The sequence below is a fragment of the Triplophysa dalaica genome, chromosome 22, assembly GCF_015846415.1.
Source record: "Triplophysa dalaica isolate WHDGS20190420 chromosome 22, ASM1584641v1, whole genome shotgun sequence".
In the NCBI taxonomy this organism is placed as follows: domain Eukaryota; kingdom Metazoa; phylum Chordata; class Actinopteri; order Cypriniformes; family Nemacheilidae; genus Triplophysa; species Triplophysa dalaica.
The window spans coordinates 19079982-19097037 of NC_079563.1; the positions used below are offsets into that span (position 1 = coordinate 19079982).

The window sequence follows — 17056 nt, forward strand, 5'->3', positions numbered from 1 at the left end:
ATAAAGACCAGAACATCGTTCACCTGTCTGAATTGTAAACGCATGACTGCCTTGCCAAAGGACGACTGAGATAATATTTAAAGCTTTTGAAAGCTGATTCTATCTGATGAATTACGACACAAATTCAGTTTGCCCAGACATGTTTATCTTTCATCTTAACCAAGTTTTAAAATGATATCAGTGGTATGTAGATTGTGGACCTTTTCTATTGATCATATAACAACAGAAGTTATACCCCATGCTATATTTTTCAAAGCAGTTCTTTACACGTGAATGTAATTACAACAGATACCCAGATGGGGGCGACATTTTCCACGAGATCTCAGATGAACGCGAATTGGGCAAAATGCTGTAGGACACTTTGTAGACTTTACATGAAGTCACACATTTGCGAGCACGTGTTTTCTTTAGGAACTCAGGGGCTACATGTGAATCCATATGCAGAATTCCCTGATGTCGTTAATTTTGTGGTGCTTTGGGTTTTGTAGCTTTATATTTTTATGCCCCTCAGATGTGAAACAAGCACAGACAGTCTCAGAGGACAGAGAAAGTACAATACCCCATAGTTAAATTGGAAAAACAGTCTCGTAAATGGTCCAAGATAAAGGTTATGGAACAGTCAAACAGCAAACATATGGATCAAATCAAACTCGCAAATGTATGGCTTCAAATCCTCCCTCATAAAGGTTACAGAAAAGCACTGATTCAGAAATAGTGCATCACTGCTGCTTTTTGTCACGGTTAGGAGTTTGGAGGAGATGACGGGAAGGTCATTGGCTTTTTCAGGGTTATCCAAACCAATTCACTAATCGGGATTTACCGCAAAATTGCAATGATCACCACTAGATGGCGCACGTTATGTAATTCTGTTTTATTACAGTTCCTTTAATACAATCCGTGCCTGGTTTATTTCAAACCAAAAATGTTAAGGTTACTAACAATCACTGATTTATCTGCCTCTCATTTTATAATTCTTTAAAAGCATAACAAGCTTACATTATTCTATTGTTATGATTTATGAATAAAGAGCTTTAAGAATAAAGCAAACAGCAATCTAAAAGTAATGTAAGATTTTACTGAGAGTGTTTATTATTTACAAGAACTACAGAAAAATAACGAGAAAACCAGATTAGTGAAAATGTGGTGCAGTAGATCAGGTGATGGCTGGGAACCCTGTCAGCTGTTGAAATGACTTACAGAGTCTCATTAAGAAAGTGCTGTCTGCTAACGCTGAGCACTGTTCTCATTAAACAAACACAGACACTGAGAAATTGTGAGAATTTATCACACTAAGAGGAGAAATGGAACAGGAAAATAGAGACAAGATCAAGCTTCTCAATAAAATAGGACTTTAGTTGTGTTTACAGGAGAGCAAAGCAGAAGTGCACTGGCAATACCATGTTTTAACCATCAACGTATCCATTGATTGTTCTGTTGTCTACTTTTATAGTAAGGCATTCAGCACAAATTTAGACACTTAATAAAAAAAAAACATACTGTGCGTTATATAAGACATAAGTTGGGCTTCTTGAAAACAAACCCATGATCATGTCGTTTTTTACATATAAAATTGTTATAAAGATACAGAATAAATTCTCTTCAGGTGCTTTAAATAATCCAAAAAAGTCAAACACACTTTTGAAAATAAAGGTGCATAAAAGGTTCTTCACAGCGATGCAATAAAAGAAAAATTCAGTCAAAGGTTCTTTAAAGAACCATCTCTTTCTTACATTTATAATCGGATTGATCAGATTCCGTTTTGTCAAAAAGAACCTTTTTTGAAACAGAAAGGTTCTTCATATGTTAAAGGTTCTTTATGGTACCAAAAGGCATGGAAACACCTTTTGAAGCAACTTTTTAAAGGTGCATTTTGTGACATTTACATTTGATGCATACTACAATCCAAATAATTTTGCCGGAGTCATACACAGGACCACGAAAGGTCAAAAACTGGAGATGACCAGCCAACAGGAAAAGCCTACTATGTAAAGTGCAACTCAGACAGATCGTCTGTAAAGGAAACCACGTAGGTACCTCCTGTGGAGCGAAGGGCAGCATCAAAGGTCACATTTACTGTAGAACACTCATGCATTGACACGCTCACACACTCACAGCATGAGAATACAGAGTTTAGCTCAGAAACAAGTTATTATATAAATATAAAGTATTGACATAAATGAAACAAAATGTGTTATAAAACCTTAAAAACACCACACAGCTGTTGATTTCTCTGCTAGTGAAATATGTTGCAAGCTGGGTGAGATTTAATAAAAAAATAATCACTTCAGCTATGTAACATTGCAAGTCTCCTGGCCATCCATACGTCTGGTCCTCTCTAATGAGTTCTGGCTACATTTGAATCTTAAGCTGATGTTTACATTTAGACATATACATTTAAATGTATTTTTACATATAAACACACGCACGCACACACACACACAGTGGTTGTCATGTTTTATGGGGACATTCCATAAACGTCCATTGATTTGAACACACAAACTTTTCTACATTTTATAATTTTCAATAAATATCATTCTGTATAATTTATACGCTGTTTCACCCCATGGGGACCTACATTTTTTTCCCAAAAGGTCAAAATCTACTGGTATTACTATCTTTGTGAGGACATTGATGAATACCAGTACACACACACCAGCCCTTGGATTCTCCTCTCTCACCTAGCTCTGCTCTCAGCTCCACTCCAATTGAGGCAAATCATCTCTTGACAAAAGCTTACCCAGAGAAGAGCATTCAGTTATGTGAATGTTTAGATCAGAGGCCCAGGAGCTGCTGGTGTAAAAAAAATATTTGAAATGTTCCAAGAGCCAAAAATTTGAAATATCTTTGTCCTTATTGATTATCGTCATGGTTAGTCTGTATTTGAACGGCACAGAGATTTTCAACCTTTCAAATTCACACCTTCAGACTCTTGATTTAACAGCGCCATTCTTTTTGACATCCTTTTAGGGTTTAATTACCACACCATGGCAATAAGAGCAAGAGAACCATTTAGAGCAACAGAGATCTATGGCCCATCATCTCTCACAGAAATGCAATGCAATGTTCTCACTCCTCCTTTCCACATTCAAGGATTCCAAAACCAGATGGTCCTCCAGCTCATCCTCCTGCTCTTTCTCCTCAAACACACTATTGTCTTCAGTAGAAGTGTCTAGATAGTAGCTACTGCTTTGATTCTCATTAAATTCATAAATGGTTGGAAGGCTACTTCTCAATCCAAAGCGCCTGCGGAGAGCGACCAGCAATGGCTGCGGGACAGTAAAGATGTCCACGTTGTTTCCTATGTCCACCCAGGCCAAACTGGGAAACTTCTTGGGGTCCTTGACCATCTCTATCAGGTCTTTAAGGATTGCCACAGTTAGTCGGTTTCCGTTGACAGCAAGCGTGTAGAGTTTGGGTAGCACCCCTAAGAATGGTAATAGATGTCTGAGGCTCTCGTCCAAGAGCTCCGTAAAGCTGAGGTCCACTGCCGTTACCGATGAACCGTTGTTCTGAAGGTAGTTGGCCACACGATGCAAATCACGTCCAGAGAGAGGGATACCAGACAGATCCATGGTATCATTAGCTAACTTCTTTTTCAGTGTAGTTTTAAGACTGTGGAAGGAACAAGAGAACAGCATCAGAGTGTGATCTTGAAATACATGTTTTTATTCGAGAATTAACTCCTAAATTATTATGACAGGTTTTATTTTGCTTTATATTTGTATGGTTTCCGTGAGGGATAATGTCAAGCAGCCGGTTGTTGTCTCAAAAATAGTTTGATCAGGACCTGAAGCGAATCGGATCTTGTATCACACTAAAGGGGCTTATTTGGCTATAACAGCCGGCTGCTTGTACATTAATCTGCTAATATACGGCTACTTGCCACATGAGAAAATAACTGGACATGAAATGTGAATTTGAAATATTTTATCATTTTTACCGAATGCACCGTTTTACAGAAAAGCCGTTTTTACTTTAGGTATTAAAGTAAGAAACGACGTTCAAACGTCATGAACAGGCAAATTGGTTTAATCATTTGAATATGTATATATATTTTATTTAAAGACATTTCGTGTAAAATTAAACTGCCAATCTCAAAATGATTTGTAGCATCTGGGTTAAAGGGTGTTATCAGTTTTGAGCGGTTGATATTTGAAAAATAACAACCTTTGGAATGTCACGACTGGCCAATCAGAAGCAAGCATTCAAATGAGCCGTGTAATAATTTCTGATAAAGTAATGTTCAGAATGTAGGGGTGCCCTCCTCCAAGGATTTACATTTAGTTGACTGATAGTCGAATTGAATGGTGTGTGTGTGACACGGGAATCGGACCCGGGTCCGATTCCCGGCCAATGCATACACACCTATGGACTTTAGAGGTCACAAAGTTTAAAACCTCCAGAAATTAAGATTAAAATCTCCAGTACAGATTGTTTAAAACTGCTGGAACTTAGTCAAAAAGTCACCGTCAGAAGCATTGGTGGTTCAGTGGTAGAATTCTCGCCTGCCACGCGGGAGACCCGGGTCCGATTCCCGGCCAATGCATATCAATGAGCTTTAGAGGACACAAAGTTCAGAACCTCCAGAAATTAAATTCAAAATTCCCAGTACAGATTGGTAAAATCTGTTGAAACTTAGTCAAAAAGTCACCATCAGAAGCATTGGTGGTTCAGTGGTAGAATTCTCGCCTGCCACGCGGGAGACCCGGGTCCGATTCCCGGCCAATGCATATCAATGAGCTTTCGAGGACACAAAGTTTAAAACCTCCTGAAATTGTGTTCAAAATCTTGAGTAAAGGTTTGAAAAAACTGCTGAAACATAGTCAAAAAGTCGCCATCAGAAGCATTGGTTGTTCAGTGGAAGAATTCTCGCCTGCCACGCGGGAGACCCGGGTCCGATTCCCGGCCAATGCAGATCAATGAGCTTTTGAGGACACAAAGTTCAAAACCTCCAGAAATTAAATTCAAAATTTCCAGTACAGATTGGTAAAATCTGTTGAAACTTAGTCAAAAGTCACCATCAGAAGCATTGGTGGTTCACTCAGTTCAAAACCTCCACAAATTAAGTTTAAAATCTCCAGTACAGATTGGTTAAAACTGCTGAAACTTAGTCAAAAAGTCACCATCAGAAGCATTGGTGGTTCACTCAGTTCAAAACCTCCACAAATTAAGTTTAAAATCTCCAGTACAGATTGGTAAAAACTGCTGAAACTTAGTCAAAATGTCACCATCAGAAGCATTGGTGGTTCACTCAGTTCAAAACCTCCAGAAATTAAGTTTAAAATCTCCAGTAGAGATTGGTAAGAACTGCTGAAACTTAGTCAAAAAGTCACCATCTGAAGCATTGCTGGTTCAGTGATAGAATTCTCGCCTGCCACGCGGGAGACCCGGGTCCGATTCCCGGCCAATGCATATCAATGAGCTTTTGAGGACACAAAGTTCAAAACCTCCAGAAATTAAATTCAAAATTTCCAGTACAGATTGGTAAAATCTGTTGAAACTTAGTCAAAAGTCACCATCAGAAGCATTGGTGGTTCAGTGGTAGAATTCTCGCCTGCCACGCGGGAGACCCGGGTCCGATTCCCGGCCAATGCAGATCAATGGATTTTTGAGGTCACAAAGTTTAAAACCTCCAGAAATTAAGTTTAAAATCTCCAGTACAGATTAGTTAAAACTGCTGAAACTTAGTCAAAAAGTCACCATCAGAAGCATTGGTGGTTCAGTGGTAGAATTCTCGCCTGCCACGCGGGAGACCCGGGTCCGATTCCCGGCCAATGCATATCAATGAGCTTTCGAGGACACAAAGTTTAAAACCTCCTGAAATTGTGTTCAAAATCTTGAGCAAAGATTTGTAAAAACTGTTGAAACTTAGTCAAAAGTCACCATCAGAAGCATTGGTGGTTCACTCAGTTCAAAACCTCCACAAATTAAGTTTAAAATCTCCAGTACAGATTGGTAAAAACTGCTGAAACTTAGTCAAAAAGTCACCATCAGAAGCATTGGTGGTTCAGTGGTAGAATTCTCGCCTGCCACGCGGGAGACCCGGGTCCGATTCCCGGCCAATGCATATCTATGAGCTTTTCGAGGACACAAAGTTTAAAACCTCCTGAAATTATGTTCAAAATCTTGAGTAAAGGTTTGTAAAAACTGCTGAAACTTAGTCAAAAAGTCACCATCAGAAGCATTGGTGGTTCACTCAGTTCAAAACCTCCACAAATTAAGTTTAAAATCTCCAGTACAGATTGGTAAAAACTGCTGAAACTTAGTCAAAATGTCACCATCAGAAGCATTGGTGGTTCACTCAGTTCAAAACCTCCACAAATTAAGTTTAAAATCTCCACTCCAGATTGGTAAAAACTGCTGAAACTTAGCCAAAAAGTCACCATCAGAAGCATTGGTGGTTCAGTGGTAGAATTCTCGCCTGCCACGCGGGAGACCCGGGTCCGATTCCCGCCCAATGCATATCTATGAGCTTTTCGAGGACACAAAGTTTAAAACCTCCTGAAATTATGTTCAAAATCTTGAGTAAAGGTTTGTAAAAACTGCTGAAACTTAGTCAAAAAGTCACCATCAGAAGCATTGGTGGTTCACTCAGTTCAAAACCTCCACAAATTAAGTTTAAAATCTCCAGTACAGATTGGTAAAAACTGCTGAAACTTAGTCAAAATGTCACCATCAGAAGCATTGGTGGTTCACTCAGTTCAAAACCTCCAGAAATTAAGTTTAAAACCTCCACTACAGATTGGTAAAAACTGCTGAAATTTAGTCAAAAAGTCACCATCAGAAGTATTGGTGGTTCAGTGGTAGAATTCTCGCCTGCCACGCGGGAGACCCGGGTCCGATTCCCGGCCAATGCAGATATATGGATTTTTGAGGTCACAAAGCTTAAAACCTCCACAAATTAAGTTTAAAATCTCCACTACAGATTGGTAAAAACTGCTGAAACTTAGTCAAAAAGTCACCATCAGAAGCATTGGTGGTTCAGTGGTAGAATTCTCGCCTGCCACGCGGGAGACCCGGGTCCGATTCCCGGCCAATGCATATCAATGAGCTTTTGAGGACACAAAGTATAAAACCTCCTGAAATTATGTTCAAAATCTTGAGTAAAGATTTGTAAAAACTGTTGAAACTTAGTCAAAAGTCACCATCAGAAGCATTGGTGGTTCACTCAGTTCAAAACCTCCACAAATTAAGTTTAAAATCTCCACTACAGATTGGTAAAAACTGCTGAAACTTAGTCAAAAAGTCACCATCAGAAGCATTGGTGGTTCAGTGGTAGAATTCTCGCCTGCCACGCGGGAGACCCGGGTCCGATTCCCGGCCAATGCATATCTATGAGCTTTTCGAGGACACAAAGTTTAAAACATCCTGAAATTATGTTCAAAATCTTGAGTAAAGGTTTGTAAAAACTGCTGAAACTTAGTCAAAAAGTCACCATCAGAAGCATTGGTGGTTCAGTGGTAGAATTCTCGCCTGCCACGCGGGAGACCCGGGTCCGATTCCCGGCCAATGCATATCTATGAGCTTTTCGAGGACACAAAGTTTAAAACCTCCTGAAATTATGTTCAAAATCTTGAGTAAAGGTTTGTAAAAACTGCTGAAACTTAGTCAAAAAGTCACCATCAGAAGCATCGGTGGTTCACTCAGTTCAAAACCTCCACAAATTAAGTTTAAAATCTCCAGTACAGATTGGTAAAAACTGCTGAAACTTAGTCAAAATGTCACCATCAGAAGCATTGGTGGTTCACTCAGTTCAAAACCTCCACAAATTAAGTTTAAAATCTCCACTACAGATTGGTAAAAACTGCTGAAACTTAGCCAAAAAGTCACCATCAGAAGCATTGGTGGTTCAGTGGTAGAATTCTCGCCTGCCACGCGGGAGACCCGGGTCCGATTCCCGGCCAATGCAGATCAATGGATTTTTGAGGTCACAAAGCTTAAAACCTCCACAAATTAAGTTTAAAATCTCCACTACAGATTGGTAAAAACTGCTGAAACTTAGTCAAAAAGTCACCATCAGAAGCATTGGTGGTTCAGTGGTAGAATTCTCGCCTGCCACGCGGGAGACCCGGGTCCGATTCCCGGCCAATGCATATCAATGAGCTTTTGAGGACACAAAGTATAAAACCTCCTGAAATTATGTTCAAAATCTTGAGTAAAGATTTGTAAAAACTGTTGAAACTTAGTCAAAAGTCACCATCAGAAGCATTGGTGGTTCACTCAGTTCAAAACCTCCACAAATTAAGTTTAAAATCTCCACTACAGATTGGTAAAAACTGCTGAAACTTAGTCAAAAAGTCACCATCAGAAGCATTGGTGGTTCAGTGGTAGAATTCTCGCCTGCCACGCGGGAGACCCGGGTCCGATTCCCGCCCAATGCATATCTATGAGCTTTTCGAGGACACAAAGTTTAAAACATCCTGAAATTATGTTCAAAATCTTGAGTAAAGGTTTGTAAAAACTGCTGAAACTTAGTCAAAAAGTCACCATCAGAAGCATTGGTGGTTCAGTGGTAGAATTCTCGCCTGCCACGCGGGAGACCCGGGTCCGATTCCCGGCCAATGCAGATCAATGGATTTTTGAGGTCACAAAGTTTAAAACTTCCAGATAATAAGTTTAAAATCTCCAGTACAGATTGTTTAAAACTGCTGAAACTATGTCAAAATTCACCATCAGAAGCATTGGTGGTTCACTCAGTTCAAAACCTCCAGAAATTAAGTTTAAAATCTCCACTACAGATTGGTAAAAACTGCTGAAACTTAGTCAAAAGTCACCATCAGAAGCATTGGTGGTTCACTCAGTTTAAAACCTCCACAAATTAAGTTTAAAATCTCCACTACAGATTGGTAAAAACTGCTGAAACTTAGTCAAAAAGTCACCATCAGAAGCATTGGTGGTTCAGTGGTAGAATTCTCGCCTGCCACGCGGGAGACCCGGGTCCGATTCCCGGCCAATGCATATCAATGAGCTTTTGAGGACACAAAGTTCAAAACCTCCAGAAATTAAATTCAAAATTTCCAGTACAGATTGGTAAAATCTGTTGAAACTTAGTCAAAAGTCACCATCAGAAGCATTGGTGGTTCACTCAGTTCAAAACCTCCACAAATTAAGTTTAAAATCTCCAGTACAGATTGGTAAAAACTGCTGAAACTTAGTCAAAAAGTCACCATCAGAAGCATTGCTGGTTCAGTGGTAGAATTCTCGCCTGCCACGCGGGATACCCGGGTCCGATTCCCGGCCAGAGCATATCTATGAGCTTTCGAGGACACAAAGTTTAAAACCTCCTGAAATTATGTTCAAAATCTTGAGTAAAGGTTTGTAAAAACTGCTGAAACTTAGTCAAAAAATCCCCATCAGAAGCATTGGTGGTTCAGTGGTAGAATTCTCGCCTGCCACGCGGGAGACCCGGGTCCGATTCCCGGCCAATGCATATATATGAGCTTTCGAGGACACAAAGTTTAAAACCTCCTGAAATTATGTTCAAAATCTTGAGTAAAGGTTTGTAAAAACTGCTGAAACTTAGTCAAAAAATTGCCATCAGAAGCATTGGTGGTTCACTCAGTTCAAAACCTCCACAAATTAAGTTTAAAATCTCCAGTACAGATTGGTAAAATCTGTTGAAACTTAGTCAAAAGTCACAATCAGAAGCATTGGTGGTTCACTCAATTCAAAACCTCCACAAATTAAGTTTAAAATCTCCAGTACAGATTGGTAAAAACTGCTGAAACTTAGTCAAAAAGTCACCATCAGAAGCATTGGTGGTTCACTCAGTTCAAAACCTCCACAAATTAAGTTTAAAATCTCCAGTACAGATTGGTAAAAACTGCTGAAACTTAGTCAAAAAGTCACCATCAGAAGCATTGCTGGTTCAGTGGTAGAATTCTCGCCTGCCACGCGGGATACCCGGGTCCGATTCCCGGCCAATGCATATCTATGAGCTTTCGAGGACACAAAGTTTAAAACCTCCTGAAATTATGTTCAAAATCTTGAGTAAAGGTTTGTAAAAACTGCTGAAACTTAGTCAAAAAATCCCCATCAGAAGCATTGGTGGTTCACTCAGTTCAAAACCTCCACAAATTAAGTTTAAAATCTCCACTACAGATTGGTAAAAACTGCTGAAACTTAGTCAAAAAGTCACCATCAGAAGCATTGGTGGTTCAGTGGTAGAATTCTCGCCTGCCACGCGGGAGACCCGGGTCCGATTCCCGGCCAATGCAGATCAATGGATTTTTGAGGTCACAAAGTTTAAAACTTCCAGATAATAAGTATAAATCTCCAGTACAGATTGTTTAAAACTGCTGAAACTATGTCAAAATTCACCATGAGAAGCATTGGTGGTTCACTCAGTTCAAAACCTCCACAAATTAAGTTTAAAATCTCCACTACAGATTGGTAAAAACTGCTGAAATTTAGTCAAAAGTCACCATCAGAAGCATTGGTGGTTCACTCAGTTCAAAACCTCCACAAATTAAGTTTAAAATCTCCACTACAGATTGGTAAAAACTGCTGAAACTTAGTCAAAAAGTCACCATCAGAAGCATTGGTGGTTCAGTGGTAGAATTCTCGCCTGCCACGCGGGAGACCCGGGTCCGATTCCCGGCCAATGCAGATCAATGGATTTTTGAGGTCACAAAGTTTAAAACCTCCAGAAATTAAGTTTAAAATCTCCAGTACAGATTAGTTAAAACTGCTGAAACTTAGTCAAAAAGTCACCATCAGAAGCATTGGTGGTTCAGTGGTAGAATTCTCGCCTGCCACGCGGGAGACCCGGGTCCGATTCCCGGCCAATGCATATCAATGAGCTTTCGAGGACACAAAGTTTAAAACCTCCTGAAATTGTGTTCAAAATCTTGAGCAAAGATTTGTAAAAACTGTTGAAACTTAGTCAAAAGTCACCATCAGAAGCATTGGTGGTTCACTCAGTTCAAAACCTCCACAAATTAAGTTTAAAATCTCCAGTACAGATTGGTAAAAACTGCTGAAACTTAGTCAAAAAGTCACCATCAGAAGCATTGGTGGTTCAGTGGTAGAATTCTCGCCTGCCACGCGGGAGACCCGGGTCCGATTCCCGGCCAATGCATATCTATGAGCTTTTCGAGGACACAAAGTTTAAAACCTCCTGAAATTATGTTCAAAATCTTGAGTAAAGGTTTGTAAAAACTGCTGAAACTTAGTCAAAAAGTCACCATCAGAAGCATCGGTGGTTCACTCAGTTCAAAACCTCCACAAATTAAGTTTAAAATCTCCAGTACAGATTGGTAAAAACTGCTGAAACTTAGTCAAAATGTCACCATCAGAAGCATTGGTGGTTCACTCAGTTCAAAACCTCCACAAATTAAGTTTAAAATCTCCACTACAGATTGGTAAAAACTGCTGAAACTTAGCCAAAAAGTCACCATCAGAAGCATTGGTGGTTCAGTGGTAGAATTCTCGCCTGCCACGCGGGAGACCCGGGTCCGATTCCCGCCCAATGCATATCTATGAGCTTTTCGAGGACACAAAGTTTAAAACCTCCTGAAATTATGTTCAAAATCTTGAGTAAAGGTTTGTAAAAACTGCTGAAACTTAGTCAAAAAGTCACCATCAGAAGCATTGGTGGTTCACTCAGTTCAAAACCTCCACAAATTAAGTTTAAAATCTCCAGTACAGATTGGTAAAAACTGCTGAAACTTAGTCAAAATGTCACCATCAGAAGCATTGGTGGTTCACTCAGTTCAAAACCTCCAGAAATTAAGTTTAAAACCTCCACTACAGATTGGTAAAAACTGCTGAAATTTAGTCAAAAAGTCACCATCAGAAGTATTGGTGGTTCAGTGGTAGAATTCTCGCCTGCCACGCGGGAGACCCGGGTCCGATTCCCGGCCAATGCAGATCAATGGATTTTTGAGGTCACAAAGCTTAAAACCTCCACAAATTAAGTTTAAAATCTCCACTGCAGATTGGTAAAAACTGCTGAAACTTAGTCAAAAAGTCACCATCAGAAGCATTGGTGGTTCAGTGGTAGAATTCTCGCCTGCCACGCGGGAGACCCGGGTCCGATTCCCGGCCAATGCATATCAATGAGCTTTTGAGGACACAAAGTATAAAACCTCCTGAAATTATGTTCAAAATCTTGAGTAAAGATTTGTAAAAACTGTTGAAACTTAGTCAAAAGTCACCATCAGAAGCATTGGTGGTTCACTCAGTTCAAAACCTCCACAAATTAAGTTTAAAATCTCCACTACAGATTGGTAAAAACTGCTGAAACTTAGTCAAAAAGTCACCATCAGAAGCATTGGTGGTTCAGTGGTAGAATTCTCGCCTGCCACGCGGGAGACCCGGGTCCGATTCCCGCCCAATGCATATCTATGAGCTTTTCGAGGACACAAAGTTTAAAACATCCTGAAATTATGTTCAAAATCTTGAGTAAAGGTTTGTAAAAACTGCTGAAACTTAGTCAAAAAGTCACCATCAGAAGCATTGGTGGTTCAGTGGTAGAATTCTCGCCTGCCACGCGGGAGACCCGGGTCCGATTCCCGGCCAATGCAGATCAATGGATTTTTGAGGTCACAAAGCTTAAAACCTCCACAAATTAAGTTTAAAATCTCCAGTACAGATTGTTTAAAACTGCTGAAACTATGTCAAAATTCACCATCAGAAGCATTGGTGGTTCACTCAGTTCAAAACCTCCAGAAATTAAGTTTAAAATCTCCACTACAGATTGGTAAAAACTGCTGAAACTTAGTCAAAAGTCACCATCAGAAGCATTGGTGGTTCACTCAGTTTAAAACCTCCACAAATTAAGTTTAAAATCTCCACTACAGATTGGTAAAAACTGCTGAAACTTAGTCAAAAAGTCACCATCAGAAGCATTGGTGGTTCAGTGGTAGAATTCTCGCCTGCCACGCGGGAGACCCGGGTCCGATTCCCGGCCAATGCATATCAATGAGCTTTTGAGGACACAAAGTTCAAAACCTCCAGAAATTAAATTCAAAATTTCCAGTACAGATTGGTAAAATCTGTTGAAACTTAGTCAAAAGTCACCATCAGAAACATTGGTGGTTCACTCAGTTCAAAACCTCCACAAATTAAGTTTAAAATCTCCAGTACAGATTGGTAAAAACTGCTGAAACTTAGTCAAAAAGTCACCATCAGAAGCATTGCTGGTTCAGTGGTAGAATTCTCGCCTGCCACGCGGGATACCCGGGTCCGATTCCCGGCCAATGCATATCTATGAGCTTTCGAGGACACAAAGTTTAAAACCTCCTGAAATTATGTTCAAAATCTTGAGTAAAGGTTTGTAAAAACTGCTGAAACTTAGTAAAAAAATCCCCATCAGAAGCATTGGTGGTTCAGTGGTAGAATTCTCGCCTGCCACGCGGGAGACCCGGGTCCGATTCCCGGCCAATGCATATCTATGAGCTTTCGAGGACACAAAGTTTAAAACCTCCTGAAATTATGTTCAAAATCTTGAGTAAAGGTTTGTAAAAACTGCTGAAACTTAGTCAAAAAATTGCCATCAGAAGCATTGGTGGTTCACTCAGTTCAAAACCTCCACAAATTAAGTTTAAAATCTCCAGTACAGATTGGTAAAATCTGTTGAAACTTAGTCAAAAGTCACCATCAGAAGCATTGGTGGTTCACTCAATTCAAAACCTCCACAAATTAAGTTTAAAATCTCCAGTACAGATTGGTAAAAACTGCTGAAACTTAGTCAAAAAGTCACCATCAGAAGCATTGGTGGTTCACTCAGTTCAAAACCTCCACAAATTAAGTTTAAAATCTCCAGTACAGATTGGTAAAAACTGCTGAAACTTAGTCAAAAAGTCACCATCAGAAGCATTGCTGGTTCAGTGGTAGAATTCTCGCCTGCCACGCGGGATGCCCGGGTCCGATTCCCGGCCAATGCATATCTATGAGCTTTCGAGGACACAAAGTTTAAAACCTCCTGAAATTATGTTCAAAATCTTGAGTAAAGGTTTGTAAAAACTGCTGAAACTTAGTCAAAAAATCCCCATCAGAAGCATTGGTGGTTCAGTGGTAGAATTCTCGCCTGCCACGCGGGAGACCCGGGTCCGATTCCCGGCCAATGCAGATCAATGGATTTTTGAGGTCACAAAGTTTAAAACTTCCAGATAATAAGTTTAAAATCTCCAGTACAGATTGTTTAAAACTGCTGAAACTATGTCAAAATTCACCATGAGAAGCATTGGTGGTTCACTCAGTTCAAAACCTCCAGAAATTAAGTTTAAAATCTCCACTACAGATTGGTAAAAACTGCTGAAATTTAGTCAAAAGTCACCATCAGAAGCATTGGTGGTTCACTCAGTTCAAAACCTCCACAAATTAAGTTTAAAATCTCCACTACAGATTGGTAAAAACTGCTGAAACTTAGTCAAAAAGTCACCATCAGAAGCATTGGTGGTTCAGTGGTAGAATTCTCGCCTGCCACGCGGGATACCCGGGTCCGATTCCCGGCCAATGCATATCTATGAGCTTTCGAGGACACAAAGTTTAAAACCTCCTGAAATTATGTTCAAAATCTTGAGTAAAGGTTTGTAAAAACTGCTGAAACTTAGTCAAAAAATCCCCATCAGAAGCATTGGTGGTTCAGTGGTAGAATTCTCGCCTGCCACGCGGGAGACCCGGGTCCGATTCCCGGCCAATGCAGATCAATGGATTTTTGAGGTCACAAAGTTTAAAACTTCCAGATAATAAGTTTAAAATCTCCAGTACAGATTGTTTAAAACTGCTGAAACTATGTCAAAATTCACCATGAGAAGCATTGGTGGTTCACTCAGTTCAAAACCTCCAGAAATTAAGTTTAAAATCTCCACTACAGATTGGTAAAAACTGCTGAAATTTAGTCAAAAGTCACCATCAGAAGCATTGGTGGTTCACTCAGTTCAAAACCTCCACAAATTAAGTTTAAAATCTCCACTACAGATTGGTAAAAACTGCTGAAACTTAGTCAAAAAGTCACCATCAGAAGCATTGGTGGTTCAGTGGTAGAATTCTCGCCTGCCACGCGGGATACCCGGGTCCGATTCCCGGCCAATGCATATCTATGAGCTTTCGAGGACACAAAGTTTAAAACTTCCAGATAATAAGTTTAAAATCTCCAGTACAGATTGTTTAAAACTGCTGAAACTATGTCAAAATTCACCATGAGAAGCATTGGTGGTTCACTCAGTTCAAAACCTCCAGAAATTAAGTTTAAAATCTCCACTACAGATTGGTAAAAACTGCTGAAATTTAGTCAAAAGTCACCATCAGAAGCATTGGTGGTTCACTCAGTTCAAAACCTCCACAAATTAAGTTTAAAATCTCCACTACAGATTGGTAAAAACTGCTGAAACTTAGTCAAAAAGTCACCATCAGAAGCATTGGTGGTTCAGTGGTAGAATTCTCGCCTGCCACGCGGGATACCCGGGTCCGATTCCCGGCCAATGCATATCTATGAGCTTTCGAGGACACAAAGTTTAAAACCTCCTGAAATTATGTTCAAAATCTTGAGTAAAGGTTTGTAAAAACTGCTGAAACTTAGTCAAAAAATCCCCATCAGAAGCATTGGTGGTTCAGTGGTAGAATTCTCGCCTGCCACGCGGGAGACCCGGGTCCGATTCCCGGCCAATGCAGATCAATGGATTTTTGAGGTCACAAAGTTTAAAACTTCCAGATAATAAGTTTAAAATCTCCAGTACAGATTGTTTAAAACTGCTGAAACTATGTCAAAATTCACCATGAGAAGCATTGGTGGTTCAGTGGTAGAATTCTCGCCTGCCACGCGGGAGACCCGGGTCCGATTCCCGGCCAATGCATATCTATGAGCTTTCGAGGACACAAAGTTTAAAACCTCCTGAAATTATGTTCAAAATCTTGAGTAAAGGTTTGTAAAAACTGCTGAAACTTAGTCAAAAGTCACCATCAGAGGCATTGGTGGTTCAGTGGGAGAATTCTCGCCTGCCACGCGGGAGACCCGGGTCCGATTTCCGGCCAATGCAGATCAATGGATTTTTGAGGTCACAAAGTTTAAAACCTCCACAAATTAAGTTTAAAATCTCCACTACAGATTGGTAAAAACTGCTGAAATTTAGTCAAAAGTCACCATCAGAAGCATTGGTGGTTCACTCAGTTCAAAACCTCCACAAATTAAGTTTAAAATCTCCACTACAGATTGGTAAAAACTGCTGAAACTTAGTCAAAAAGTCACCATCAGAAGCATTGGTGGTTCAGTGGTAGAATTCTCGCCTGCCACGCGGGATACCCGGGTCCGATTCCCGGCCAATGCATATCTATGAGCTTTCGAGGACACAAAGTTTAAAACTTCCAGATAATAAGTTTAAAATCTCCAGTACAGATTGTTTAAAACTGCTGAAACTATGTCAAAATTCACCATGAGAAGCATTGGTGGTTCACTCAGTTCAAAACCTCCAGAAATTAAGTTTAAAATCTCCACTACAGATTGGTAAAAACTGCTGAAATTTAGTCAAAAGTCACCATCAGAAGCATTGGTGGTTCACTCAGTTCAAAACCTCCACAAATTAAGTTTAAAATCTCCACTACAGATTGGTAAAAACTGCTGAAACTTAGTCAAAAAGTCACCATCAGAAGCATTGGTGGTTCAGTGGTAGAATTCTCGCCTGCCACGCGGGATACCCGGGTCCGATTCCCGGCCAATGCATATCTATGAGCTTTCGAGGACACAAAGTTTAAAACCTCCTGAAATTATGTTCAAAATCTTGAGTAAAGGTTTGTAAAAACTGCTGAAACTTAGTCAAAAAATCCCCATCAGAAGCATTGGTGGTTCAGTGGTAGAATTCTCGCCTGCCACGCGGGAGACCCGGGTCCGATTCCCGGCCAATGCAGATCAATGGATTTTTGAGGTCACAAAGTTTAAAACTTCCAGATAATAAGTTTAAAATCTCCAGTACAGATTGTTTAAAACTGCTGAAACTATGTCAAAATTCACCATGAGAAGCATTGGTGGTTCACTCAGTTCAAAACCTCCAGAAATTAAGTTTAAAATCTCCACTACAGATTGGTAAAAACTGCTGAAATTTAGTCAAAAGTCACC

The 17056-nt window shown here is 40.0% G+C and overlaps 1 protein-coding gene and 26 non-coding genes across 27 annotated transcripts in view; 26 read left to right on the forward strand and 1 right to left on the reverse strand.

Moving 5' to 3' along the window:
* Positions 1-1085: 1085 nt before the first annotated feature.
* lrrc75bb (leucine rich repeat containing 75Bb) overlaps positions 1086-17056 on the reverse strand; it is a 108854-nt gene continuing 92883 nt past the window's right edge. Inside the window, exon 4 of the mRNA XM_056735789.1 lies at positions 1086-3612. Coding sequence (XP_056591767.1) covers positions 3036-3612 — 577 coding nt within the window. The 3' untranslated portion in view covers positions 1086-3035. The remainder of the gene's footprint in view (positions 3613-17056) is intronic.
* On the forward strand, positions 4476-4546 carry trnag-gcc (transfer RNA glycine (anticodon GCC)). Its single transcript has one exon. It is a non-coding gene; the product is annotated as a tRNA-Gly (tRNA).
* On the forward strand, positions 4660-4730 carry trnag-gcc (transfer RNA glycine (anticodon GCC)). The gene has a single exon. It is a non-coding gene; the product is annotated as a tRNA-Gly (tRNA).
* Positions 5525-5595, forward strand: trnag-gcc (transfer RNA glycine (anticodon GCC)). Its single transcript has one exon. It is a non-coding gene; the product is annotated as a tRNA-Gly (tRNA).
* Positions 5709-5779, forward strand: trnag-gcc (transfer RNA glycine (anticodon GCC)). The gene has a single exon. It is a non-coding gene; the product is annotated as a tRNA-Gly (tRNA).
* On the forward strand, positions 5997-6067 carry trnag-gcc (transfer RNA glycine (anticodon GCC)). The gene has a single exon. It is a non-coding gene; the product is annotated as a tRNA-Gly (tRNA).
* trnag-gcc (transfer RNA glycine (anticodon GCC)) lies at positions 6971-7041 on the forward strand. The gene has a single exon. It is a non-coding gene; the product is annotated as a tRNA-Gly (tRNA).
* On the forward strand, positions 7259-7329 carry trnag-gcc (transfer RNA glycine (anticodon GCC)). The gene has a single exon. It is a non-coding gene; the product is annotated as a tRNA-Gly (tRNA).
* On the forward strand, positions 7444-7514 carry trnag-gcc (transfer RNA glycine (anticodon GCC)). The gene has a single exon. It is a non-coding gene; the product is annotated as a tRNA-Gly (tRNA).
* On the forward strand, positions 7839-7909 carry trnag-gcc (transfer RNA glycine (anticodon GCC)). Its single transcript has one exon. It is a non-coding gene; the product is annotated as a tRNA-Gly (tRNA).
* trnag-gcc (transfer RNA glycine (anticodon GCC)) lies at positions 8023-8093 on the forward strand. The gene has a single exon. It is a non-coding gene; the product is annotated as a tRNA-Gly (tRNA).
* trnag-gcc (transfer RNA glycine (anticodon GCC)) lies at positions 8496-8566 on the forward strand. The gene has a single exon. It is a non-coding gene; the product is annotated as a tRNA-Gly (tRNA).
* Positions 8888-8958, forward strand: trnag-gcc (transfer RNA glycine (anticodon GCC)). The gene has a single exon. It is a non-coding gene; the product is annotated as a tRNA-Gly (tRNA).
* On the forward strand, positions 9360-9430 carry trnag-gcc (transfer RNA glycine (anticodon GCC)). Its single transcript has one exon. It is a non-coding gene; the product is annotated as a tRNA-Gly (tRNA).
* On the forward strand, positions 10147-10217 carry trnag-gcc (transfer RNA glycine (anticodon GCC)). Its single transcript has one exon. It is a non-coding gene; the product is annotated as a tRNA-Gly (tRNA).
* Positions 10538-10608, forward strand: trnag-gcc (transfer RNA glycine (anticodon GCC)). The gene has a single exon. It is a non-coding gene; the product is annotated as a tRNA-Gly (tRNA).
* Positions 10722-10792, forward strand: trnag-gcc (transfer RNA glycine (anticodon GCC)). Its single transcript has one exon. It is a non-coding gene; the product is annotated as a tRNA-Gly (tRNA).
* trnag-gcc (transfer RNA glycine (anticodon GCC)) lies at positions 11010-11080 on the forward strand. The gene has a single exon. It is a non-coding gene; the product is annotated as a tRNA-Gly (tRNA).
* trnag-gcc (transfer RNA glycine (anticodon GCC)) lies at positions 11984-12054 on the forward strand. Its single transcript has one exon. It is a non-coding gene; the product is annotated as a tRNA-Gly (tRNA).
* On the forward strand, positions 12457-12527 carry trnag-gcc (transfer RNA glycine (anticodon GCC)). Its single transcript has one exon. It is a non-coding gene; the product is annotated as a tRNA-Gly (tRNA).
* On the forward strand, positions 12849-12919 carry trnag-gcc (transfer RNA glycine (anticodon GCC)). Its single transcript has one exon. It is a non-coding gene; the product is annotated as a tRNA-Gly (tRNA).
* trnag-gcc (transfer RNA glycine (anticodon GCC)) lies at positions 13321-13391 on the forward strand. The gene has a single exon. It is a non-coding gene; the product is annotated as a tRNA-Gly (tRNA).
* Positions 14003-14073, forward strand: trnag-gcc (transfer RNA glycine (anticodon GCC)). The gene has a single exon. It is a non-coding gene; the product is annotated as a tRNA-Gly (tRNA).
* On the forward strand, positions 14579-14649 carry trnag-gcc (transfer RNA glycine (anticodon GCC)). The gene has a single exon. It is a non-coding gene; the product is annotated as a tRNA-Gly (tRNA).
* On the forward strand, positions 15547-15617 carry trnag-gcc (transfer RNA glycine (anticodon GCC)). Its single transcript has one exon. It is a non-coding gene; the product is annotated as a tRNA-Gly (tRNA).
* trnag-gcc (transfer RNA glycine (anticodon GCC)) lies at positions 15730-15800 on the forward strand. Its single transcript has one exon. It is a non-coding gene; the product is annotated as a tRNA-Gly (tRNA).
* trnag-gcc (transfer RNA glycine (anticodon GCC)) lies at positions 16777-16847 on the forward strand. The gene has a single exon. It is a non-coding gene; the product is annotated as a tRNA-Gly (tRNA).